The sequence below is a fragment of the Phoxinus phoxinus genome, assembly GCF_949152265.1.
Source record: "Phoxinus phoxinus genome assembly, chromosome: 22".
NCBI lineage: Eukaryota > Metazoa > Chordata > Actinopteri > Cypriniformes > Leuciscidae > Phoxinus > Phoxinus phoxinus.
Window position 1 is genome coordinate 15567586 of NC_136897.1, and position 27734 is coordinate 15595319.

General features: G+C 41.8%; 2 protein-coding genes across 5 annotated transcripts in view; one reads left to right on the forward strand and one right to left on the reverse strand.

Annotated features, from left to right (window-relative positions):
* Positions 1–1735, forward strand: part of adamts9 (ADAM metallopeptidase with thrombospondin type 1 motif, 9) — a 29469-nt gene extending 27734 nt beyond the window's left edge. The window contains exon 28 of the mRNA XM_079596998.1: positions 1542–1735. Within this exon, the coding sequence (XP_079453124.1) occupies positions 1542–1730 (189 nt within the window). The 3' untranslated portion in view covers positions 1731–1735. The remainder of the gene's footprint in view (positions 1–1541) is intronic.
* LOC306990309 (uncharacterized protein) overlaps positions 1–27734 on the reverse strand; it is a 54042-nt gene that overhangs the window by 4083 nt on the left and 22225 nt on the right. For 2 of the 4 annotated variants that reach the window (XR_013795849.1, XM_079597006.1), the window contains exon 4: positions 6885–7033. Coding sequence is in view for 2 of the 4 variants with exons in the window: in XM_079597006.1 (XP_079453132.1) it covers positions 6885–7033 (149 nt within the window). In the remaining 2 variants the exon portion in view is untranslated. Of the gene's footprint in view, positions 1–1760; positions 5391–6884; positions 7034–27734 lie in introns of those variants that run through there. The other 2 variants (XM_079597005.1, XR_013795850.1) reach the window with 2 other exon arrangements.

Consider the following 27734-nt stretch of genomic DNA (forward strand, 5'->3'; position numbering starts at 1 on the left):
CAGCTTTGCCATCACAGGAATAAATTAAATTTCAAAATATATTAAAATATAAAACAGTTATTGTGTATTATATATAATACACAATAACTGTTTTATATTTTAAGATTTTTTTTTTACTAATATTTTTTATATAAGGGCTGTCCGTTAAACGCGTTATTAACGGCGTTAACGCAAACCCATGTTAACGGCGTCAATTTTTTTTATCGCGAGATTAACGCCTAGCAAACTTTGTTGTTTTTTTCACATGCTTTTGCAGCAACTAGTAACGTTATTAAAACTACAACGCCACACCGGATCTAGCTAGACCAGAAACAAAACAAAACAACAGCACGCGCACACACTTGTTTGGGCTTGCGAGCCGCCAAAGAGTGGACGAGAAGCGCAGCGCCGAGCCGCGACTAGGACAACTGAGCGCGTCTAGCACATCGGACGCGCACTTTCTCCGTTTATGGCCAGCAATAAAAACGCAGAATGGCGCCGCCGTGTGTGTACACTCATAGATAATAATGTGTTCGAATTTTAAATACGCGGCGCTGCGCTTCTCGTCCGGTGTGCGACTGCGACCCTCTTTAACGTTACATTGAATGTGGATGAATGATGAGCGCGAGACGCCGAAATGGATGCCAATGAGATTCTGAATGGAAAGTTTACTTTTAAAAAGTTGACAAGACCAAAGTGATCTGTGTGTTTTGTCGTTGTGAACTGAGCTATCATCGCAGCACGTCCAGTCTGAAATACCACTTGATGGCCAAGCACACACACACACACACACACACTGCTGATGCGATCTCAGCACACTCGTCACTATCAGTAACGTTACCTCGTCAGTATTTCTGTCACCCTTTTATTGATGGACAGAGTTACATTGTGTGAGAGATTATTTGCTCCAAGTGAGAATGTTAGTGTGGAATTGAACAGATATGCCAATCTTGTTTTCAATAAAAAACATTTGCACAAAGCAAGCCGATCCACTTTTCCATGTTGATAAGAGCATTAAAATGAGAAAAAATAATGGGACAAAAAGAAATCAAGAGACATTTAGAATAGATAAAAATGTGCGATTAATCGCAAGTTAACTATGACATTTAATGCGATTAATCGCGATTAAATATTTTAATCGTTTGACAGCCCAATCCATTAGCTCTTAGCAAATAGTAAGAATAAGGCTTTGATCACATTACATACGATTTCCATTTTAATCATGCATTTACATTTTGTAACCAAATTTACAACTTCATACAAATGGGTTTTGAATATGATTTGTAAAATCAATTTCTTGCAGTAGGGCTAATTGGATTTCTTTGCTATTCAGACTACAAAAAACAAAAGGTATTTGAATAGAATAGGCCAAAATATCAGATTTTTGTCTTATAAATATCCCTACTCAGCAAAACAATGTGACAATCGGACATAGACATTATGGACATGTGGTCCAAGACATCTTTTGAAAATGAAACACAAAGATCATATATGTTAATGAAACAAGACTTTCACTCTTTTTTTTTTACTCTCACACCCATACTCTGTTTCTACCTCCCTAGTGTTCAAAATCCTGCGGAGGAGGGATAAAGACCCGGTTGGTCGCTTGTCAGCGGCCCAACGGGGAGCGCTTTAACGATCTGAGCTGTGAAATTCTTGACAAACCACCCGACCGAGAACAGTGCAATACTCAGTCCTGCTCTGTTAACCCTCACTGGAGCACAGACCAATGGAGCTCGGTACGCTCATAACTATTTTAACTTTTTCCCTTCATAAGTTATCGTTCTCGCAACATGCCGAGGTTTCCTTACACTCAAGACATGAAGAAAACAAACTGAAACTCAATTGGGTTTGATCTTTGAGTAAGCAAATATCTGGTTTTAACATTTGCTGCTTATAGCGAGTTTTGGTTGCACTTATAGACCTACCAAACATGCAGTTCAAATTTGTTTTTGAGTTTTCTTTCCTGACTGAAAAAGTGAGCATCTATTTGATCGATGTGTTTATGTTTGAATGCTGTTTCTTTCTTTTTTTCCCCATTTAATTTTATTTTTCCAATGCAGCTGTACTTTTGATAAATACAAATCATTGTGAGGCCCTTTTTTTGTGGCTTGTGTTCAAAACACTATACAGTTGTATATATACTGAAGTATTTAGAAAACATGGGAAGTAACACTTGTATTGCTCCACTGCAGATCTGAAACATCTGGCCATAGGCAGTTTACTTTATTATATTGAAACCTTTGAAATCACTTTTTCCGTTGCTCTTCATGATTAATTTCTCATGAAAACTGACTTTTTCAAACCATACCTCACATGAACTCAGCTAGCCATTGACCTTTTTTAAATTTATGATGGTGCTTTTTCAGTATAAGGGAGACTTTATGTGAAAATATGTCTATAGTTGCTATATTTTTGTATATTTAAGATAATTTACAGAAGTACAAGTAAATACAAAAAAAAAATGGTGACGTAATCTGAAATCAAATGTAGCTGTGTTCATTTTATGTATGATGATTTGTTCTGATATTGTAATATTTTTCTGGGTTATTTACAAAATCAGTATTATTTCAATTTTGTGTATAAAAACAAAAAAGATGTTCTAGTCTAGTGTGTAAAATTCCTCAATGTATTTCCCTCAGACCCAGGGAAGGCCAGTTTTTTTTTTTATTCTGGTTGTTGGCCAGTTACTTGTGTCTACCTCATTTTCAATGAAGTGCCCCATATCCATCTTCCGTCCACTTTATATTTGTGGATATGAATAACAAATGCTATAACATCCATAATCTCGCATGGATATAAGTATATATTTGAAAAAACATACAGTGTTGTGAAAAAGTTTTTCCCCTCACAAGAAATGATACAAATCATTATAAAATGTGCATTCCAAGTGTGCTTTATTATCATGCCTTGTATATATTAATATTGATGAAATGCTAGTCCAATACATGTATGTCCAAAAAACTAAAATTTTCAAGGGGTGTACTTACTTTTTCACAGCACCGTATCAATACAAATTTGTTTTTTTCCCAAATACGCCATGGTGATATAGTGTCTGTGGTGCAATTCCCTTTCATGACATGGTCTGTTAATGTCAGCAGACTGAAATTAAGTGGATTCAATCAAATGGCAGTATTGAGGTGTGCATGAACATCTCTGTATATTATTGTATGTATTCGTATTTATTTTTGCTGCCATATGTTTGTCCTTATTTGTTTGAACCTGTTATTGATGATGGTCAAATTAAACAATTGCAAGGTTTTATTTTACAAATGTTATTTTTTATTATCGGTGATGTTTTGAAAAGTAGGCAAAATTTGGTAATTGATGAATATTACTAGTTGATTTATGAATTAGTTAACTAGAAAAGAGAAAGAATTTGAATGTTGAATGTCTTGTATTATTCTGAAAATGTTTGACATTTTAACTGCCAATTGAGCATATATTTTCAATATTTAATGAATGAAATAAGGTACAAAATCACTGAGCTTATTATCTGTTGTTTCGTGGTGTCAGACCTTTATTCTGTATGACTTTTTGTTGTTGTTATCCTGCTGCTTTTATTTAATTTCTCATCTGAATGGGACGTCTGTATTACCTGTTTTAATGATCGTTGGATGGGGTTTTTTTTGGTGCTCACTCACCTCAGTACCTGTAGAGGAAGTCTCCTACCGCTGGCTATTTCCTTTTGGACACCACAGGATATTAACCAGCCCTGATGGTGGTGATATGGTCACAGTCAACCGAGTGAGCATACATCAAAATAACAATGGCAAGGGCACGGGGTGGGGGCGGGGGTCAAGGGCGGCCTTTGATCTGTGGGAGGGTCTTTACCGGCCTTCCCAGCTCATCTAATCAGAATGGACGCACTTCTCAGAAAGTTTTATTCTTATGGGAAAAATGAGTGGCAAGAGCGAAGGCCCTTACGGAGCACGGGGGCCTCTGCGGCCTGGATATCTCCGTGCAGTTTGAAACCTGGAAATTCTCATATTGGAATGTAGTGAGGCGCGTGGCCAAGTATTTTGCCAGGCCTGGACTGATCATTTTTGGCAACCATTTAAAAGAAAAACAAGACAATTTTGCATGGTCCAAAAAGCAAAAAAAGTCTGAGCAATGAATAAGAGTCACACTTATATGTTTTGATTGCATTCAATTTGGAATTGGGAAATTTCTCTTGAGTATGTTTGGTTGTTTATTTTTCACAAAAAAATACACGTTAATAATTTGTATTTTATTTTTCTATTGTCAATTTGATGAAATTTGGTTAAACAATCCACTCTGGGAAGTGAGTTCAAGCTTGAGCATTTTAAGATCATGGCTGGTTTTTGGATGAATGGAATTTTTTAGTAAATTAAATTTATTTTGTATCATTTTGAGTGTAAAAGTTGGTCATTTGCACTCATTAAATCAGTGGTGCATTCATTTTACAAAGTACATAAACTCTGAACTACAGTATGGCAGCTTAACCAACAAACTAAATGATTGATATGGCCCCTAAATATTTTCACACGCTATTACTGTATGTAAAAGCGTGCCAAATATTTAAAAAGTAAATATAAAATACTTAAAATAATAGAAAACTGATGAGAAATTAGCACCACAATTGTGATACAGTTGATTACAAGTAAGTTTATTGAGGTTTAATATCATATGCAGCCTGACCAGTTTTTTTTTAATGCACCTACACAAAACTAAGTATTCATCTTTGATCACACTTGTAATAATTTGCGTAGACAGTAGCATATAGGATTTCTAAAAGAAAATTAAACCCTTTTCATAGTTTGATATTATCACACATAAACACACACACAGACACTGTAAAATTCTGAGGCAGAGTGAGCAAGAGTATGATTTATTATGAATCAATATCTAAGGCTTTGGATGAATTATTAAAGTGGTACATGGTGTTCTTGCTTTAAAGATAAATGTGCATTTTTATATTATTTTATGTGAAGTTTCTTTGTTTTCGTTGTTTTGCTTCAGCTGCCAATGTTATTGGTATTGCATTTTGTATAATATGTATTCAGTTGAACCAATTGTATATATTTTGGTAATGTAAATATTTATAAAAGCAAATATATATTTGAATGTTAAACTGATTGCTCAAGACTTTGGTTTCTAAATAAATTCCATCAACTTAAAATGCAACTGTGACACATTGACTTGCTAGACTCTTATGAAAAAGTATCCCCAGGAACACATTATCCAATTGGGGAGTTTCTATTCTCTTAGTTCCTGTATTTCATGCATGCATGCTGGGAATGGACTCATTCAACTTCAGACTTGTCGCATCATATCCATCCTCTCTCTCCGAGCCCCTTTGATTATCCGTTTCTCTCCCATCCTGGATCCAGGGAAGCCTCTTTCTCCTTTCCCTTCAGCTCCCCTCGTGCTTCCTTCGCTCAGTGAAGCTGCATGGTGCCAGAAAATATGTCACTGTTTCTTTGGCTCAACAAGCAGATGTACAGTAGCAACTGCCATTCGTTATGATTCAGAGACACTTAATTTCCTCCTTTTATTCTGTAAATAATATTTGAGGCAAAAGGCGGAACAAATGAATAGAAAGTCTCATGTACAAATGAGTACCTGTTTATGCTGCTCCCATTATCTATCATGTATTATGTTGTTGGCATTTTATACTGTACAGGTCCATATACTAATTCTTCACATGAATATGATATGCTGTCAACATGGTAATAAATTTGAAAGTAATTACAATAATTAACACAAGATTGGTCTATTCTTTTGTTTACTTTGACATACCCCTCAATTCGCATATTTAGACATAATCAGCTTCATAATCACACATAATCACCTCAAATGACACACTAATTAAGCTTGTGTTCATCAAGCAGTTGGACTTCACTGCCGTTTTTTCCCCTTTTTGCAGTACTCTGCACCATGTGGGAGAGAATACAAGTACAATAATGTGACTTGTGTCAGTCACTCGGGCCAGCCAATCGCAGAAGAGAAATGCTTGCACTAGCCCCTCCCACAAAAGCAAAGGTGTTGCAGAGGTGGGAGTGCCCCAATGGAAGACTGGGAGCTGGGAAGAGGTCAAATTTATCCTTCAATATATATTACAGTGTGTGAGGAATACAGCTTATAAATCATACTAAGTGATGTTTTTTTGAAGATCTAAAAATGCAGAAAGTTTACTGGTTAGGGGGCATAGTTTAGGGTTAGGGGACATAATATAAAGTTTATATAGTATAAAAATATGGAATGTCCCCATGAAACATGAAAACCCAAAGTGTGTGTGTGTGTGTGTGTGTGTGTACACTACCATTTAAAAGTTTTGGGTTAGTAAGATTTAAGTTTTTGATCCAAAAAACATTAAAAACTGTAATGAGAGTAAAAAGAGTAATCTTGTGAAATATTATTATAATTTAAAAGAACTGTTTTCAATTTGATATAATTTAAAATGTAATTTATTCCTGTGATGGCAAAGCTAAATTTTCAGCATTACTTCAGTCTTCAGAGTCACTTGATCCTTCAGAAATCATTCTAATATGCTGATTTGGTGCTGAAGAAACATTTATTATTATTATCAATGTTAAAATCAGTTGTTTTGCTCACAATTTTTTCTCAAACCATAATATATTTTATTTATTTGATGAATAGAAAGTTCTAAAAGACTATTTGAAATTTAAATAACAATATAAAAGTCGTCACTTCTGATCAATTTAATGCATCCTTCCATCCTTTTCCAAAATAAATCTTACAGACACCATTTTCTAGGTGCATCAAGATTCCGACAGAGCTTTTTTAGGAGTGTAGTAGGTTTATGACTTTCACTGGAAGTAATAAGTATTTGAACAAACTAGACGACAGCTCTGATTTGTTACTTTATGTAAACAGAAGACAGAAATACAGAATTGATGGACAGAGTTCCATTAACCTACCAGTGTCGCTCTCTGTAGTGTGGAAATGGACTGAAGCATCGAGAGGTTTCTTGTGTCAGTGACGAGCGCAGGAAGCAGGAGTATAAATGTTCCCATCTCTTTCTCCCGTCCTCTACCCAGCCTTGTCGAGTCACTGATTGTGTCTTCCACTACAGGTGGGGTACAGGAGATTGGCAAGGGGTGAAAGTGAGACTAAATTAGTGTGCACAAGAATGACGACATGGGGAAATTGCAATAGAGCACAACAGTGACCGCCCACTTTTTAGTATCCACGGTTCAGGAAGTTTTTTTTTTTTTTTTTTTTTTTTTAAAGGGATAGTTCACTCAAAAATGTATATTCTGTCATAATTTAATCACTCATGTTGTTCAAAAACTGTTCAACTTTCTTCTGTGAAACATGAATTATTTGAGATATTTCAACATTCTTCAAAATATGAGAAAAAAAAATTAATTCAGGTTTAGAAAAACATGAGGGTGAGTAAATGATGACTAACTAACTATCCCTAGTGAAAAAAAACCTACATATTACCTACTAACCTACTAAGTATACTACAAATTCATTAACATATTTACTGACATATGGCTTGAGATTTACTGATATAAACATTATAATTTAACTTTTGCACAATGTACACCTCTTAATATTAAGCCTAAAACAGTCAAGTAACATCACTATTAGTAAGGATAGTATCATCTCTGTATAATAATAATAATAATCAGTCTTTAAATGCAAGATATTTAAAGTGTACCCAAAATATACTTGCAATAAGTAAATTTTAGCACAATCAAATATTTAAGTATATCTTTATATGGACCTCAGTACTATTTCTGGATAACTAAAGTGCACTAAGTACAAAATGAGTTGTTCCAATTTGCTCCAACTTTAAGTATATTTAGTATACCAAAAGTACAATTCCAGGGTATTTATATTAAGTACGTAATATTTCAGATATATTTGAGTATATTTATTTTTCACTAGGCATCCCTTTAAATTCTCCCCACAGAAGAAAAAAATCATGATAAAATGAAAAACAGCTGTCTGATCTAGAACTCTTAAAGGTGCAGTAAGCAATTTCTGATAAACTCTGTTGATATTTGAAATCAACACCCAAACAAACACAAAGAAACATACCCCTCTGCCCTTTTTAAATTCATGGAACTAACAGCAATGGTTCTCGACAGAAGGACTTCAACAAATTACGCTACACTGATGCTTTACCAAAACTGGCTACTGCCAATACATTCACAGGCATTGCTGTTAGCATATAAGACGTGCTGCTGCTCCTGCACATGTAACACATGAAATAGCCCCGTTGCAGATCTATACAGGTGGAGCTGGGGAAGGCCACTGCTCATTGACCACTGATACAACAGCAACCAAACAGCTGTCCTATGTTAACAATGTGATCGCTACCAAATGAGTTAAGGACCTTTCAGCCTGCGCCATATAGAGATTCATGCCAGAACTTGGTATTTATGTTAATATTATTTTGTAAAGGGGGCCTTTGAATATTATGTTGGACAGTGGGGGGTCTTTGAGTCAAAAAGACTGAGAACCACAGGTCTACAGGAAAAACAGTTTCAGAAAACAAAAACTGTTCCATAAAACTCAAATCTAGGTCATCTAGCAGCATGAAATCACAGCACTTAAAAGAAGTGTAATTAGTTGAGTGCACTGCTCTAGAGAACACCTCCACTTCTCCCCCCACCACAGCAGACACAGGCAGCTGGAGCCTATTAGAGTAGCTCACTTTGCCTGTCGGATGCTTGAGGGGCCACGCACAAAGCTTGGTGCTGCTCACTGTCAAAAATGTACAGCATATGACAAGATTCACAGAAACAGGTACCACTCTTCCCACTTCCTTTACTTTCTCTGCATTTGAAGTTAACCCTAGGGTTTCAGACCAGGTTAGGAATCATCATTCCTTATAATAATAGCTAAAGCTGAACTTCACTTAAAATATTACAGACACCTTTTTATAGTGTCTGTAATCATTTATAATGTTTTTTATAACAGTTTTTTAAAAAGACAGGTGCACACAAACAAGACCCTAAAGTTGTAATGTAAATTTTAGCTTGAGCATGAGCGGCGCGTGAGCAGCGCGTATTTTTTTCGGTGTGAATGAAAATATGCGGAGCAGGAGCAAGCGCGTGCCTGAGCGTATCGTGAGCAGCAGTGAAGCGGGGGTTTCAGCGCCGAGTCTATTTTTGGTGCGCTGCTCACTTTTGATGGACAAAATAAATATGAATAAATATGATTTCACAAAAAGTGCCCAAAATGCACATAATTTGCATGTCTAGTGTGTTTTAACAAGAACTGGAGTAGGCAATGTCAGAAAAGAAAATGAACAAAATTTACCTATTTAAACTTGTTTTAATTATTCAGTTTGGGTAAAAGTATATGGTGTTTTATAAAAAAAATTAAATAAATATTTGTGTGTGCTGTAAAGTGGTTAGGGAAAATGTTTTAATCGGAATCGACTAAAATCGGTATAGGCAGGTCAAACTCAATGAAAATTCGGAAATCGGAATCGCCCTAGAAAATTGTAATCAGTGATGTCTGTGTAAAATAGATTTGTACACGCCTCTGCTTTGTATATTAGTGCTCTGCAAGCTGTTTGACTAAGTCTAGTGCAGAGGTGGAAAGTCCAGGTTCAGAAAGTAAAAGTCCTCCTCAGTATTTTGTTCCAATCACCTGGATTTGCTAATTAGCACAGTTTTTCAGCCAGGAGATAGAACTAATTAGTGAAATCAGCTGGGTGGAATAAACATAAGGCAGGACTTTTACTTTCTGACCCCTGGACTTTCCACCTCTGGTCTAGTGTAATATCAGCAGAGGGTGAGGTTTCTGAAAAATGTCCCTCCTTTAAACCTGAGGAAAGCAGAAAGGAAATCCTGCATCAGTCTTTCCTTCATGTAAGTAGTTGCAACAGCACAGTGATTACAATGAATGTCGATGTAGTTTTATTTTCAGTTTTTTAAACTAATGGTCTTGATCAGTGGTTCTCAACCTTTTTTCCCAGGAAACCCCTATTTTAACATTCAGACCCCCCTCCCCCCAACACAATAGCAGGCACACATTTAATTTAATGACAGAGACTACAAAATCAATTATCCATCCATCCATCTTCTTCCGCTTATCCGGGACTGGGTCGCGGGGGCAGCAGTCTAAGCAGAGATGCCCAGACTTCCCTTTCCCTAGCCACTTCCTCTAGCTCTTCCAGGGGGACACAGAGGCGTTCCCAGGCCAGCCGAGAGACATAGTCTCTCCAGCGTGTCCTAGGTCTTCCCCGGGGTCTCCTCCCGGTGGGACGTGCCCGGAACACCTTCCCGGGAAGGCGTCCAGGAGGCATCCGGAACAGATGCCCGAGCCACCTCAGCTGACCCCTCTCGATGTGGAGGAGCAGCGGCTCTACTCTGAGCTCCTCCCGAGTGACCGAGCTCCTCACCCTATCTCTAATCACCCTATCCCTTCTGTCTAAACTGACTCACTTTAACTTAGCAGAAGATGCGCTACTTTGGTTTCAATCCTACTTGTCCAACAGAAGACAATCTGTGAGTGTTGATGGCACTAAATCGTCTTTCCTTGAATGTTTGGCAGGGGTCCCTCAAGGCTCTATTCTGGGACCAGTATTGTTCTCTATATATATAAATGATCTGCCAAACGTTTGTCAAAAAGTCAATTTTCAAATGTATGCTGATGATGCGGTTATTTTTACCTCTGCTAAAAGCACACAGGAAGCATCATCCATCCTTACATCAGCACTGGAGAATATTCAGCATTGGCTGCTTAAATCTTGCCTATTATTGAATAAAAAGAAAACTGTTGCCATGATTTTCACAAAAAAAAACATAAAACTGGAGCGGTCCAGTGTGTTCCTGGGGGGAGTGGAACTTGACATTGTAGAGGAGTTCAAGTACCTTGGGGTCACGCTGGACCCAACACTTTCATTTAAAAAACACATCAAACTTACAGCGAATAGAATTAAATTTAATTTACATAACTTTAAACAAATCAGACCATCAATGACAATTACTTCTGCTAAAATGTTTCTACATTCAATGATATTTTCACATATAGATTACTGCATCACAACCTGGTCACTCACTGGAAATACAATTTTAAAACCCATAGAAATGTTATTCAAAAAATCTATAAAAATACTTGATCAAAAACCTCTTTCACACCATCAGTGTAATATTTTGAGAAAATATAATATGCTCAATTTTGAAAATTTTATTCATTTTAAAAATAGCTGTTTGATTTTTAAAGTTTTACACGGATTGGCTCCATCCTCACTTTCTACATACATTAAACCAAGGTCTGACAGAGGTTGTTGTACCAGAGCTTCATTTAGAGGAGATATAGAGATCCCGCGTAGAAAAACTACCTTTGGACAAACTGTTCTGTCTATTAGAGGAGGCCATTTTTGGAACAGCATTCCAACAAACATTAGAGAATGTCCAACTTACTGCACATTTAAAAAGCACCTTAAACAGTTTCTTAAAAGTTCTCAGTTGTGTCCTAATTTTGAATAATTTTATTGATATAATGTAATCTGCCTGAATGTGTGCTAATATGTTTTGTACTTGATATTGTATATTGTTATATTCTTTTGTGTTGTATTATCATGTATGTTGTTGTCTTCCTGCTTCGGGACTACAGGTGAAAATTAGCATTTATGCTATAACCTGGCTCATTTACAGTCTGTACAGAAATGTTAGATTGTTCATTAATGTGCACTGTCCCGAATAAATAAATAAATAAATAAAAATAAGGGATCGCCCAGCCACCCTGCGGAGAAAGCTCATTTCGGCCGCCTGTATCCGAGATCTTGTCCTTTCGGTCATGACCCAAAGCTCATGACCATAGGTGAGAGTAGGAACGTAGATTGACCGGTAAATCACCACGACAGACCGGTACATCAACCGCATTACTGCGGAAGCTGCACCGATCCGTCTGTCAATCTCCCGTTCCATCCTTCCCTCACTCGTGAACAAGACCCCAAGATACTTGAACTCCTCCACTTGAGGCAGGAACTCTCCACCAACCTGAAGTAGGCAAGCCACCTTTTTCCGACTGAGGACCATGGCCTCGGATTTGGAGGTGTTGATTCTCAGCTTCACACTCGGCTGCAAACCGTCCCAGTGCATGCTGAAGGTCCATGTCTGATGGGGCCAACACGACAACATCATCTGCAAAGAGCAGAGACGAAATCGTGTTGTTCCCAAACCAGACACCCTCCGGCCCCTGGCTGCGCCTAGAAATTCTGTCCATAAAGATCATGAACAGAACCGAACAGAACATTAAATCAATTATGTTTTTAATAAATGCAATAAAAACAGCAGACATTGAGTGTTGTCCCCAGTAACCGATGTACACAAAGCTTATAAACACTACTTTATTAGGCATTACACTGAGGTAAGCTGAAAATAAAATGTCATTGAAACTTTTCTCAAGGCAGTCAGTTCCCACAGACACATTTATATGATTAATTCATATAGGCTCATTTACCCTTCGAGTGATCTGCCCAATCATACTTCGCCATCCGCCATTTTGTCCGACAAAGCAGTCAGGAGTTAGTAGATTAACATGGGAGAATTTGAACTTGAAAAACGGAGTGTACTGACGCCTTTCCGCGGTTATTTTTTATTTATTTGAAAAAGGGGACAATGTACACTAATCAACATTCAGATCAAATGTAAGTGTACCCGAGTTAGCCACAGGCTAATTTTCATCGGCAGTCCCCTTGCCAGATGTTAATAGGCATCCTAAAATACAATAAGTAAACAAAACAAAAAATGTTATACAATAAACAAAGATACAAAATTAGACTGTGTTAAAATCACAACCAATCAGGTAAACAAAATAAACAGATACAAATGAAAAAATAGATGATAATAGATGATACAGTTATTATTGGTGGATGGGACCAGCGTCAGTGTTGACAGTGTTGATTTTCAATGAGCCATTTCCTTACATTACTCTTAAATGAGTAATAGGATGGGGACTCTCTAATTAATGTTGGTACTGAGTTCCATTGATGTGATGCTGTAAATGAAAAGACGGCCTGACTGAATGCAGTTTTTTTGAGTGGAATTGAGCAGTCCCTCCTAGCTTCTCCTCTTGTAACTCTGTTCGTATTCAATTTAAAATTGATAAGGCCAAACAAAGGCGGTGGAGCTAAACTGTGCATGATCTTATAGACTAAACAAACATTTCTGTATTTTATGAGGTTTTCCCAACTAAGCAATTTATACTTCTTTAGAATATGGCATTGATGGTAACGAATTGGCTTTTTGTCAAGAATTTTAAGTGCTTGTCTGTATAATGATTTCAGTGGTTTTAAGGCTGTAGAGTGTGCGTTGGACCAACTTATCAAACAGTAAGTGATGTGGGAGAGAACCAATGAGTGGAAATATACCTTAGCTGCCTCAGTTGATAGGAGGTTTCTGATGTACCTGAAATTAGCCAAACTGAACTTTACTTTATTACAGACCCTCTTACTGTGGGTTTTGAAGGCAAGATTTGAGTCTAAGTGTAGTCCCAAATACTTGAATTCTGAGACAACTTTTAGTCTGTGTCCTGAAATGGAAATGTCTTCTTCTGTGTCTATGCGGGAGCTTTTGGATAGAAACATACAAACTGTTTTTGAAACATTCAGTTGTAAACAACAGTGATTAAGAAAGGATGTAACCTTCACTAATACATCTGTTAGCTTGATTGCCACCTCTGCAGCAGTCTTACCATGAGTAAAAATAACTGTATCATCCGCATACATTAAAACAATGGTTAAAACAACATTCCTTCTTATGTTCATTCATGTTTATTTGATGCTATAAATTAACTAGAAGGAAGAGATCGGTTCACGAGCAGCTTTAACTGAGGCTCTACAGCGATCTGTCAGCAGAGGTGGAAAGTCCAGGTTCAGAAAATAAAAGTCCTCCTCAGTATTTTGTTCCAATCACCTGGATTTGCTAATTAGCACAGTTTTTCAGCCAGGAGATATAACTAATTAGTGAAATCAGCTGACTGAGTTCATGGGTGGAATAAACATATGGCAGGACTTTTACTTTCTGACCCCTGGACTTTCCACCTCTGTCTGTCAGACACATTAAAGAGCCACAAAACAGTAATTATTGTTTAAATTTCTTTAAAAAAATTACCAAATTTGAAAGGTGAGACTTTGTTTAATATCAAAAGTAACTCAAAAGTAACCTGGTCTGTCCAGTCTGTCAGCGCGTTGTCAGTGTTCTCTCTTCTCCCTGATGTATTTTTCACTGTGTGAGAACATGGTGTGGCGTGAGAGCGGAGTAGCTTGTCGGACATAGCGACAGTAACTAAAGCGGCGGGTCTTTGCGAACTGTCAATTGACCCTTCGCTAAGCCACGCCCGAAAACCACCACAGGCCAATCGTGGCTTAGCAACTGTAACTAGGCGTGTGGGAGGTCTGTCAAGCTTTCGAGCGAGGGAAACATGCCAAAGCGTTTGAACGTAAAATAAGACGATTAAAGACAAGACGGAGGCTCACTGACATACTTTAAAATATATTTCAGCATTATTTTAATCGATGGTAACTTTATCCCAATCCGATCGCGGTTCTCCCAGTGTTAGTGTTATTACACAAGATTTATGGATAAGCTGTTTGATTTATAATTGTTAGATTGTTTTCACATTTCACTTACCCTACTGTGCATGAACATAGCTGTTCCTCAATTTGAGTGTTTCCCATGAATGGTCAGCCTATGAGGCGGCTGCTGCTTGCACTGGGACCTATATGCTTTAGCTTCAATTTTGATTAAATTATTCTCTAATCGGTTGCATATTATGTCGTGGATATATCCCTCGAATGCATACAGCAGTCCCTTTTGTCTTGCTCTCTCAGATATTTCACCTGTTCGCCAAAAATTGCTAATTATCTCCTTGGGAATGTCTGACACCGGTGCATACATACTGCAATAGACGTGCCAGGCGCTAAAGCTTGTCAGGCGTAGCAACAGTAACTAAGGAGGGCGGGGCTTAGCGAAGTGTAGTGGTTATCACGTTCGCCTCACACGCGAAAGGTCCCCGGTTCGAAACCGGGCGGAAACAAAGTGTGGCTTTTTGAAACCAGTGGCTTACTGAAAATAGTTCTTCAAACAAAATTAGGCTTTTTAAAAACTGTAAAATTGGTGAGGACTGCCCACCTACCACAACAAGAAAGATTTAGCATCCAGGTTTCCGTAGGGAGGAAACAATGTGTTGCTTTTTCAAGTGAGCAACTGACTGTTCTTCAAACAGTTTCAGGGCCCAATACGATGACCGGCACAGTCAACTACTGCCTGGTAGAGGACACACCAGGTTAGAGAGTCAGACTTGTAACCCGAAGACTCAATATATTAGATTCTCAAGGTAACTCAATTCTCCATACCGGCAGGATAACAAAGCCCTCTGCCTCGGTTACACCATTGAAGACGACAAGTTACACGTCATGGTTGCAGTGAACTTCTCCAAGAAAAGGAGAAAAATGCGCATTGGCCAGGACTTACTGAGGGACGAAGTAAGAAGCCAAACCCCAGACCCACTCACCAGGAGAGAACTGTTAAATCAAGTCTCTGGTCTTTATGATCCCCTTGGCCTTGTTGCTCCATCAAGACAGAAGGGAGCCATCCTGATCCGAAAAGCTTTTCAAGAAGCGAAAGTGATGCACTGCAGAGAAGACACCTGGGATGTAGCTCTGTCCAAAGAAGTCCGTGAAGACGCAGTGAAGCTCCTCGAAGAGTATGCTGACCTGAGGCTACTCAGATTCACCAGAGCTCTCACACATGGCCAGGTGGACGACCATGTGGCATCACCTTCTCTGACGGTAGTGAGCACGCGTATGGCGCCGTGCTGTACCTTCCTTGGAGCTGTAGCCATGGTGTCGTTGTGAGGCTAGTCGAATCTAAGGCCAATCTGACCCCTCTAGACCACAAGGGTGACCCTGTGAAGGCAGAGTTGTGCGGAGCAGTCTTTGCACCCCGGCTGAAAAACTACGTCCAGAAACACTGCCAAATCGATGTCGAGAGGTGGTACCATCTCGTCGACAGTCAGACCATCTTGGGCGCAATAGCGTGAAAGTTATGGCTATCAGACCTTCTTTGCGAACCAAGTTGGCGAGATCCAGAACAGCACTGACATCCGTGATAGGTTGTGGATTCCAGGGTCGGCGAACATTGCAGATATCATCACCAGAGGGGCCAGTCCTAATAATCTAACTGAGGAATCCGAGTGGCAGTCGGGTCCACAGTTTCTTCAGCTTCCTGAGAGTGAGTGGCCGAAAAAATCAGCCAAAGACATTGCTGCACAAGCAGGAGACAATATCACAAAAATGCAGAAGAAAAAATTTGTTGAAATTTACTCACCCGAAGTCAACAGAAAGCGCAAGGTTCAATCAGAGTCAAGGAAACAGAGTCCAAGTCCAGAAGACCACCGGCAGTAGCAGCAATCCAAAAGCTATTGGATGAAAGGCGCTTTAGCAGTCTAAGACGGCTGGTCGGGGCGATAGCATGGACTTGGAGAGCAGCTAGGAAGTTCCTGTGGGCTAAAATTGGAGAGAAAGAAAAGTGGGAGGCAGCACAGTCATCTGGTGTCATCACGGTCAATGAAAGAGAAGAGGTGTTCCGGAACCTATGCCTGGCAGCACAAGAGGGCGTACATTTTTCAAACACAACAACGGACAGATTAGTTGTTTACAAGGATCAAACAAGTGGATTCCTGATGTGTGGTGGCAGGATCCAGACCTTCAAAGAGGACCAGAGAGCTGTTCCCCTGCTACCATTCCAGACCTGGATCTCCACCCTCCTAGCCCGAGAAGCACACAGTGAGGGACATGATGGAGTGGCAGGGACTTTGCTGTGAATGCGAAAGAAAGCATGGGTCATTAGGGGAAGAATTATCGCCCAAAAAGTCGTTGACAAGTGTGTAATTTGCAAGAAGGCAAAAGCAAAAACCTGTCAGCAAATAATGGGAAACTTACCTGAGGAGAGGTCGAGCCCGGCTGCACCGTTTCAATTTACGTCTGTCGACCTGTTCGGACCGTACCAAGTGAAGGATGATGTCAAGAGGAGAGTGAGCACGAAAGAATGGGGTGTGCTCTTTTGCTGCATGTCAAGCCGAGCCATCCATGTCGAACTGGCAAGCGCGCTAACAACAGAGAGCTTTCTACTTGCTTATCAGAGGTTCACTTCTGTCCGAGGCCATCCTCAGAAGATTTGGGCCGATCCAGGTACGAATTTTACTGGAGCAAAACTTGTCCTGGAAGAGATGTACACTTACCTGAGGCAACAAATCAAAGAGTCACTTGAAGAATATGCTGCCAAGAATGGGACTTACTGGACATGGAAAAAAAACTGGCCTTACCTTCGGCGAATTCCTGACGGTGCTCAAGCTAGCTGCCAACCTTGCCAACGAAAGCCCTATCGACGCCAGAGTCCAGAGCCGTAAAGACCGCATCCAATACATCAGCCCGAACACCCTGTTGCTTGGTCGAGCCACACAGAGTGGAGATTTCAAAGCATTCGACAACACTACTTACCCCTTCAAAAGGCTGTAAGAGATGCAAACTCAAGTTAACTACTTTTGGAAGTCCTGGAGCCAGCTTGCAGGTCCAAACCTGTTCATCCGCAGCAAGTGGCATACTGCCGAAAGAAACGTTGCCATTGGAGACGTAGTTTGGCTCTGCGACCAAAATGCACTAAGGGGGCAGTTCAACCTAGCAAGAGTCGTCAGTGTGAATGCAGATTCCAAAGGCATCGTCCGGGATGTCCACGTGAAGGTCTCTCCGAGCGGGTGTGTTCAGGCAAAGACTCCAAAACTTCTTGCCAAAGAGTCCGGGTCTAAGGAGAAGGATTTCCAGAGTACCATACTGCATCGGGACGTGCGGCACCTCATCGTCCTCGTCCCAGCAGACGATCAATTAGACGGGAACCAGCTCGCCTGAGAAGTGCAATCTTTCCGGTTGCACCACGCAAAGGTCGAGTGGGAGGTGTTGCGGCGATCTGCCGGGAGGTGTGTCTGCGTGCGGTTGCATGTGACAGCGGCCTTGCTTCTACATGCGCGTAACTGCGAGCGTGCAGCTCCGCAGCGCGCCTCAGCAGGTGAGCGAAATTAGATGAATTAGCAGCACGCGTCAGAAACCTTCAGACAATATAAGCAGCGCGAGTTTGTTTAGGTTTGCAACCGAGTTTGTTCAGGTTTGCAACGCAGGTATGAACAGCAGAAGGAAGAAATCGCTAAAGAATCACGGAATTAAAACTCATGGGAAAAGGAAAAGAACAAAAGGGCTACCGGTAAGCTCACGTCTCTTTACTGGACTCTGAAGACTGTTTAAATGTGATCGCTGGCTACGTAGTAGTCTGTATGGGCAAGTAAAATGTATGGTCTGTTGATAGAGATAAATTGTGAATTGCACTATTAATAGATTGAAGCTAAAGAATTTTTATACAATGGGTAAATGTTTAGCTTTGTACAAAGAGACTTAACCATTTCTGAACAGAAGTCATCTTATGCGAATTCATAGTGAAATCGTGTGAAATGCTTTATTTCATTTAGGTTGAAATTATTAATGAAATTGTCATATATAAATTCTGTGTAGAATGATCTAGGCTAAACAAAGAATAACAAGTTAATTTAAAAGTAGAGTTGGCTTTCTGGTTATTCAATGCCTGATTTACACTGTTTACACCTGGGTTGATAAATAATGAAGTAATGGTTAATCTATGTGTAAAATATACTTACCCTTTGCCTGATGTACTTTGTTGTGCTTTATTGTATTTGATGGGAAATATTGAACTTTATTTAATTTGTTTTATTTGTTGTATGTTTAAAGGTTTTTCACCTTGTCAAGTGTGGGAAGCCATGATGTTTTAAAATACACTTGACACTGACCAATCAGAACTCTGGTGGAACTACAACCAAAATTCGGTACAATAGGACTTAATAGGGAGTGGCCAGGCTCTTCGTAGACGGGCTCTGTAAATACACTTGCGTGATTGTCATGTGGACCGGCTCTCTCGGTTGCCTAGGTAACTTAACCCTCTGGGGACTAAGCCCTTTTTGGTATTATTATTTATTAATCATTATCTCCATGGGAATGTCTGACACCGGTGCATACATACTGTAATAGACGTGCCAGGCGCTAAAGCTTGTCAGGCATAGCAACAGTAACTAAGGAGGGCGGGGCTTAGCGAAGGGTCAATTTCCCTCGGTTGTAAAAACAATTATTTGCCTATACCAAAAATAGCCTATGCTTTAATTTTTACCATGTGAGTGTCCGTAGTGTAGTGGTTATCACGTTCGCCTCACACGCGAAAGGTCCCCGGTTCGAAACCGGGCGGAAACAAAGTGTGGCTTTTTGAAACCAGTGGCTTACTGAAAATAGTTCTTCAAACAAAATTAGGCTTTTTAAAAACTGTAAAATTGGTGAGGACTGCCCACCTACCACAACAAGAAAGATTTAGCATCCAGGTTTCCGTAGGGAGGAAACAATGTGTTGCTTTTTCAAGTGAGCAACTGACTGTTCTTCAAACAGTTTCAGGGCCCAATACGATGACCAGCACAGTCAACTACTGCCTGGTAATTTTCACTACTCATGGCTCCTAATGTGGGTTAAACGCAGAGGATATATTCTGAGTTTGGGCTACCCTCAGACTGACGTGAAATGGCTTACACGTCAGGATTTTTTCATCAACTGGAGACTTTAAAAAAGCAACATTAAAATACTTGTTTCCGCCCGGTCTCGAACCGGGGACCTTTCGCGTGTTAGGCGAACGTGATAACCACTACACTACGGAAACACATGCCAAATTCATTAAGTGTGTTTAAATGTAAATGTTATATTAACCACCAGGAATTGTATTGTGGTTTATTGTCAAACTAATTACCATTTCATCCCTACTTCTAACATTCAAACTAGATTGTGCTAGGCAATCCCTTGTACATTTTTAGCGACGGCGAGTTAGGACACATTGGTCTAGATAAACTTTTACCACCGTGAAGTGGCAAAAAGTCATTCAAATGTGTAACCGGGCGGAAACAATATGCTACGCTTCACAAGTCCATGAAATGGTTAATCGGGCAGCAGATTAGTTCTGCAGAGCTGAAAGGGGGCAGTGTGGCACATAAGTCTCCTGATTGCGCATTCAGTCTCCACCCCAGTGAGGCTAGTGTGGAACAGCAGCCAGAAGTACAGAGGCCTAAGCTTGAACGACATACTGATCAAAGGTCCGGACGTCCTGAATCCGATCAGAGCCGTCCTGCTGAGGTTCCGAGCTGGTGTCTTTGCTGCCCTTGGTGACATCCGCAAGATGTACAACTCTGTTTGGCTGGAAGAAAGAGAGGTCCACCTGCACAGGTTCCTGTGGCGCGATACTTAAGATGCAGAGATAGAGGATTTCGCCATAACAAGAGTCAACATCGGAGACAAGCCTGCTGGTTGCATAGCCAAAGTCGCCATGCGAGAGGCCGACAACTTACCTCCATTTAGCCACTTCAAAGAAGAGAGACGTGTGCTGGAGGAAGACGCATATGTCAATGACATCCTAACCTCTCTCAACGACCTCGACCACCTGAAACTCCTCACGTCTAACATCGAGCAGATCCTGAAAGCAGGAGGATTCTTCATGAAGCCCTGGGTCTACTCAGATCAAAGTGGGAGAAAGGGCAGAGGTGAGAAGATGGAGTCAAAGACATGTGATCCTGCTGAACCAGCTGACTGAAGAGGATAACAAAGCCCTCTGCCTCGGTTACACCATTGAAGACGACAAGTTACACGTCATGGTTGCAGTGAACTTCTCCAAGAAAAGGAGAAAAATGCGCATTGGCCAGGACTTACTGAGGGACGAAGTAAGAAGCCAAACCCCAGACCCACTCACCAGGAGAGAACTGTTAAATCAAGTCTCTGGTCTTTATGATCCCCTTGGCCTTGTGGCTCCAGCAAGACAGAAGGGAGCCATCCTGATCCGAAAAGCTTTTCAAGAAGCGAAAGTGATGCACTGCAGAGAAGACACCTGGGATGTAGCTCTGTCCAAAGAAGTCCGTGAAGACGCAGTGAAGCTCCTCGAAGAGTATGCTGACCTGAGGCTACTCAGATTCACCAGAGCTCTCACACATGGCCAGGTGGACGACCATGTGGCATCACCTTCTCTGACGGTAGTGAGCACGCGTATGGCGCCGTGCTGTACCTTCCTTGGAGCTGTAGCCATGGTGTCGTTGTGAGGCTAGTCGAATCTAAGGCCAATCTGACCCCTCTAGACCACAAGGGTGACCCTGTGAAGGCAGAGTTGTGCGGAGCAGTCTTTGCACCCCGGCTGAAAAACTACGTCCAGAAACACTGCCAAATCGATGTCGAGAGGTGGTACCATCTCGTCGACAGTCAGACCATCTTGGGCGCAATAGCGTGAAAGTTATGGCTATCAGACCTTCTTTGCGAACCAAGTTGGCGAGATCCAGAACAGCACTGACATCCGTGATAGGTTGTGGATTCCAGGGTCGGCGAACATTGCAGATATCATCACCAGAGGGGCCAGTCCTAATAATCTAACTGAGGAATCCGAGTGGCAGTCGGGTCCACAGTTTCTTCAGCTTCCTGAGAGTGAGTGGCCGAAAAAATCAGCCAAAGACATTGCTGCACAAGCAGGAGACAATATCACAAAAATGCAGAAGAAAAAATTTGTTGAAATTTACTCACCCGAAGTCAACAGAAAGCGCAAGGTTCAATCAGAGTCAAGGAAACAGAGTCCAAGTCCAGAAGACCACCGGCAGTAGCAGCAATCCAAAAGCTATTGGATGAAAGGCGCTTTAGCAGTCTAAGACGGCTGGTCGGGGCGATAGCATGGACTTGGAGAGCAGCTAGGAAGTTCCTGTGGGCTAAAATTGGAGAGAAAGAAAAGTGGGAGGCAGCACAGTCATCTGGTGTCATCACGGTCAATGAAAGAGAAGAGGTGTTCCGGAACCTATGCCTGGCAGCACAAGAGGGCGTACATTTTTCAAACACAACAACGGACAGATTAGTTGTTTACAAGGATCAAACAAGTGGATTCCTGATGTGTGGTGGCAGGATCCAGACCTTCAAAGAGGACCAGAGAGCTGTTCCCCTGCTACCATTCCAGACCTGGATCTCCACCCTCCTAGCCCGAGAAGCACACAGTGAGGGACATGATGGAGTGGCAGGGACTTTGCTGTGAATGCGAAAGAAAGCATGGGTCATTAGGGGAAGAATTATCGCCCAAAAAGTCGTTGACAAGTGTGTAATTTGCAAGAAGGCAAAAGCAAAAACCTGTCAGCAAATAATGGGAAACTTACCTGAGGAGAGGTCGAGCCCGGCTGCACCGTTTCAATTTACGTCTGTCGACCTGTTCGGACCGTACCAAGTGAAGGATGATGTCAAGAGGAGAGTGAGCACGAAAGAATGGGGTGTGCTCTTTTGCTGCATGTCAAGCCGAGCCATCCATGTCGAACTGGCAAGCGCGCTAACAACAGAGAGCTTTCTACTTGCTTATCAGAGGTTCACTTCTGTCCGAGGCCATCCTCAGAAGATTTGGGCCGATCCAGGTACGAATTTTACTGGAGCAAAACTTGTCCTGGAAGAGATGTACACTTACCTGAGGCAACAAATCAAAGAGTCACTTGAAGAATATGCTGCCAAGAATGGGACTTACTGGACATGGAAAAAAAACTGGCCTTACCTTCGGCGAATTCCTGACGGTGCTCAAGCTAGCTGCCAACCTTGCCAACGAAAGCCCTATCGACGCCAGAGTCCAGAGCCGTAAAGACCGCATCCAATACATCAGCCCGAACACCCTGTTGCTTGGTCGAGCCACACAGAGTGGAGATTTCAAAGCATTCGACAACACTACTTACCCCTTCAAAAGGCTGTAAGAGATGCAAACTCAAGTTAACTACTTTTGGAAGTCCTGGAGCCAGCTTGCAGGTCCAAACCTGTTCATCCGCAGCAAGTGGCATACTGCCGAAAGAAACGTTGCCATTGGAGACGTAGTTTGGCTCTGCGACCAAAATGCACTAAGGGGGCAGTACAACCTAGCAAGAGTCGTCAGTGTGAATGCAGATTCCAAAGGCATCGTCCGGGATGTCCACGTGAAGGTCTCTCCGAGCGGGTGTGTTCAGGCAAAGACTCCAAAACTTCTTGCCAAAGAGTCCGGGTCTAAGGAGAAGGATTTCCAGAGTACCATACTGCATCGGGACGTGCGGCACCTCATCGTCCTCGTCCCAGCAGACGATCAATTAGACGGGAACCAGCTCGCCTGAGAAGTGCAAACTTTCCGGTTGCACCACGCAAAGATCGAGTGGGAGGTGTTGCGGCGATCTGCCGGGAGGTGTGTCTGCGTGCGGTTGCATGTGACAGCGGCCTTGCTTCTACATGCGCGTAACTGCGAGCGTGCAGCTCCGCAGCGCGCCTCAGCAGGTGAGCGAAATTAGATGAATTAGCAGCACGCGTCAGAAACCTTTAGACAATATAAGCAGCGCGAGTTTGTTTAGGTTTGCAACCGAGTTTGTTCAGGTTTGCAACGCAGGTATGAACAGCAGAAGGAAGAAAACGCTAAAGAATCACGGAATTAAAACTCATGGGAAAAGGAAAAGAACAAAAGGGCTACCGGTAAGCTCACGTCTCTTTACTGGACTCTGAAGACTGTTTAAATGTGATCGCTGGCTACGTAGTAGTCTGTATGGGCAAGTAAAATGTATGGTCTGTTGATAGAGATAAATTGTGAATTGCACTATTAATAGATTGAAGCTAAAGAATTTTTATACAATGGGTAAATGTTTAGCTTTGTACAAAGAGACTTAACCATTTCTGAACAGAAGTCATCTTATGCGAATTCATAGTGAAATCGTGTGAAATGCTTTATTTCATTTAGGTTGAAATTATTAATGAAATTGTCATATATAAATTCTGTGTAGAATGATCTAGGCTAAACAAAGAATAACAAGTTAATTTAAAAGTAGAGTTGGCTTTCTGGTTATTCAATGCCTGATTTACACTGTTTACACCTGGGTTGATAAATAATGAAGTAATGGTTAATCTATGTGTAAAATATACTTACCCTTTGCCTGATGTACTTTGTTGTGCTTTATTGTATTTGATGGGAAATATTGAACTTTATTTAATTTGTTTTATTTGTTGTATGTTTAAAGGTTTTTCACCTTGTCAAGTGTGGGAAGCCATGATGTTTTAAAAATACACTTGACACTGACCAATCAGAACTCTGGTGGAACTACAACCAAAATTCGGTACAATAGGACTTAATAGGGAGTGGCCAGGCTCTTCGTAGACGGGCTCTGTAAATACACTTGCGTGATTGTCATGTGGACCGGCTCTCTCGGTTGCCTAGGTAACTTAACCCTCTGGGGACTAAGCCCTTTTTGGTATTATTATTTATTAATCATTATCTCCTTGGGAATGTCTGACACCGGTGCATACATACTGTAATAGACGTGCCAGGCGCTAAAGCTTGTCAGGCATAGCAACAGTAACTAAGGAGGGCGGGGCTTAGCGAAGGGTCAATTTCCCTCGGTTGTAAAAACAATTATTTGCCTATACCAAAAATAGCCTATGCTTTAATTTTTACCATGTGAGTTTCCGTAGTGTAGTGGTTATCACGTTCGCCTCACACGCGAAAGGTCCCCGGTTCGAAACCGGGCGGAAACAAAGTGTGGCTTTTTGAAACCAGTGGCTTACTGAAAATAGTTCTTCAAACAAAATTAAGCTTTTTAAAAACTGTAAAATTGGTGAGGACTGCCCACCTACCACAACAAGAAAGATTTAGCATCCAGGTTTCCGTAGGGAGGAAACAATGTGTTGCTTTTTCAAGTGAGCAACTGACTGTTCTTCAAACAGTTTCAGGGCCCAATACGATGACCAGCACAGTCAACTACTGCCTGGTAATTTTCACTACTCATGGCTCCTAATGTGGGTTAAACGCAGAGGATATATTCTGAGTTTGGGCTACCCTCAGACTGACGTGAAATGGCTTACACGTCAGGATTTTTTCATCAACTGGAGACTTTAAAAAAGCAACATTAAAATACTTGTTTCCGCCCGGTCTCGAACCGGGGACCTTTCGCGTGTTAGGCGAACGTGATAACCACTACACTACGGAAACACATGCCAAATTCATTAAGTGTGTTTAAATGTAAATGTTATATTAACCACCAGGAATTGTATTGTGGTTTATTGTCAAACTAATTACCATTTCATCCCTACTTCTAACATTCAAACTAGATTGTGCTAGGCAATCCCTTGTACATTTTTAGCGACGGCGAGTTAGGACACATTGGTCTAGATAAACTTTTACCACCGTGAAGTGGCAAAAAGTCATTCAAATGTGTAACCGGGCGGAAACAATATGCTACGCTTCACAAGTCCATGAAATGGTTAATCGGGCAGCAGATTAGTTCTGCAGAGCTGAAAGGGGGCAGTGTGGTACATAAGTCTCCTGATTGCGCATTCAGTCTCCACCCCAGTGAGGCTAGTGTGGAACAGCAGCCAGAAGTACAGAGGCCTAAGCTTGAACGACATACTGATCAAAGGTCCGGACGTCCTGAATCCGATCAGAGCCGTCCTGCTGAGGTTCCGAGCTGGTGTCTTTGCTGCCCTTGGTGACATCCGCAAGATGTACAACTCTGTTTGGCTGGAAGAAAGAGAGGTCCACCTGCACAGGTTCCTGTGGCGCGATACTTAAGATGCAGAGATAGAGGATTTCGCCATAACAAGAGTCAACATCGGAGACAAGCCTGCTGGTTGCATAGCCAAAGTCGCCATGCGAGAGGCCGACAACTTACCTCCATTTAGCCACTTCAAAGAAGAGAGACGTGTGCTGGAGGAAGACGCATATGTCAATGACATCCTAACCTCTCTCAACGACCTCGACCACCTGAAACTCCTCACGTCTAACATCGAGCAGATCCTGAAAGCAGGAGGATTCTTCATGAAGCCCTGGGTCTACTCAGATCAAAGTGGGAGAAAGGGCAGAGGTGAGAAGATGGAGTCAAAGACACGTGATCCTGCTGAACCAGCTGACTGAAGAGGATAACAAAGCCCTCTGCCTCGGTTACACCATTGAAGACGACAAGTTACACGTCATGGTTGCAGTGAACTTCTCCAAGAAAAGGAGAAAAATGCGCATTGGCCAGGACTTACTGAGGGACGAAGTAAGAAGCCAAACCCCAGACCCACTCACCAGGAGAGAACTGTTAAATCAAGTCTCTGGTCTTTATGATCCCCTTGGCCTTGTGGCTCCAGCAAGACAGAAGGGAGCCATCCTGATCCGAAAAGCTTTTCAAGAAGCGAAAGTGATGCACTGCAGAGAAGACACCTGGGATGTAGCTCTGTCCAAAGAAGTCCGTGAAGACGCAGTGAAGCTCCTCGAAGAGTATGCTGACCTGAGGCTACTCAGATTCACCAGAGCTCTCACACATGGCCAGGTGGACGACCATGTGGCATCACCTTCTCTGACGGTAGTGAGCACGCGTATGGCGCCGTGCTGTACCTTCCTTGGAGCTGTAGCCATGGTGTCGTTGTGAGGCTAGTCGAATCTAAGGCCAATCTGACCCCTCTAGACCACAAGGGTGACCCTGTGAAGGCAGAGTTGTGCGGAGCAGTCTTTGCACCCCGGCTGAAAAACTACGTCCAGAAACACTGCCAAATCGATGTCGAGAGGTGGTACCATCTCGTCGACAGTCAGACCATCTTGGGCGCAATAGCGTGAAAGTTATGGCTATCAGACCTTCTTTGCGAACCAAGTTGGCGAGATCCAGAACAGCACTGACATCCGTGATAGGTTGTGGATTCCAGGGTCGGCGAACATTGCAGATATCATCACCAGAGGGGCCAGTCCTAATAATCTAACTGAGGAATCCGAGTGGCAGTCGGGTCCACAGTTTCTTCAGCTTCCTGAGAGTGAGTGGCCGAAAAAATCAGCCAAAGACATTGCTGCACAAGCAGGAGACAATATCACAAAAATGCAGAAGAAAAAATTTGTTGAAATTTACTCACCCGAAGTCAACAGAAAGCGCAAGGTTCAATCAGAGTCAAGGAAACAGAGTCCAAGTCCAGAAGACCACCGGCAGTAGCAGCAATCCAAAAGCTATTGGATGAAAGGCGCTTTAGCAGTCTAAGACGGCTGGTCGGGGCGATAGCATGGACTTGGAGAGCAGCTAGGAAGTTCCTGTGGGCTAAAATTGGAGAGAAAGAAAAGTGGGAGGCAGCACAGTCATCTGGTGTCATCACGGTCAATGAAAGAGAAGAGGTGTTCCGGAACCTATGCCTGGCAGCACAAGAGGGCGTACATTTTTCAAACACAACAACGGACAGATTAGTTGTTTACAAGGATCAAACAAGTGGATTCCTGATGTGTGGTGGCAGGATCCAGACCTTCAAAGAGGACCAGAGAGCTGTTCCCCTGCTACCATTCCAGACCTGGATCTCCACCCTCCTAGCCCGAGAAGCACACAGTGAGGGACATGATGGAGTGGCAGGGACTTTGCTGTGAATGCGAAAGAAAGCATGGGTCATTAGGGGAAGAATTATCGCCCAAAAAGTCGTTGACAAGTGTGTAATTTGCAAGAAGGCAAAAGCAAAAACCTGTCAGCAAATAATGGGAAACTTACCTGAGGAGAGGTCGAGCCCGGCTGCACCGTTTCAATTTACGTCTGTCGACCTGTTCGGACCGTACCAAGTGAAGGATGATGTCAAGAGGAGAGTGAGCACGAAATAATGGGGTGTGCTCTTTTGCTGCATGTCAAGCCGAGCCATACATGTCGAACTGGCAAGCGCGCTAACAACAGAGAGCTTTCTACTTGCTTATCAGAGG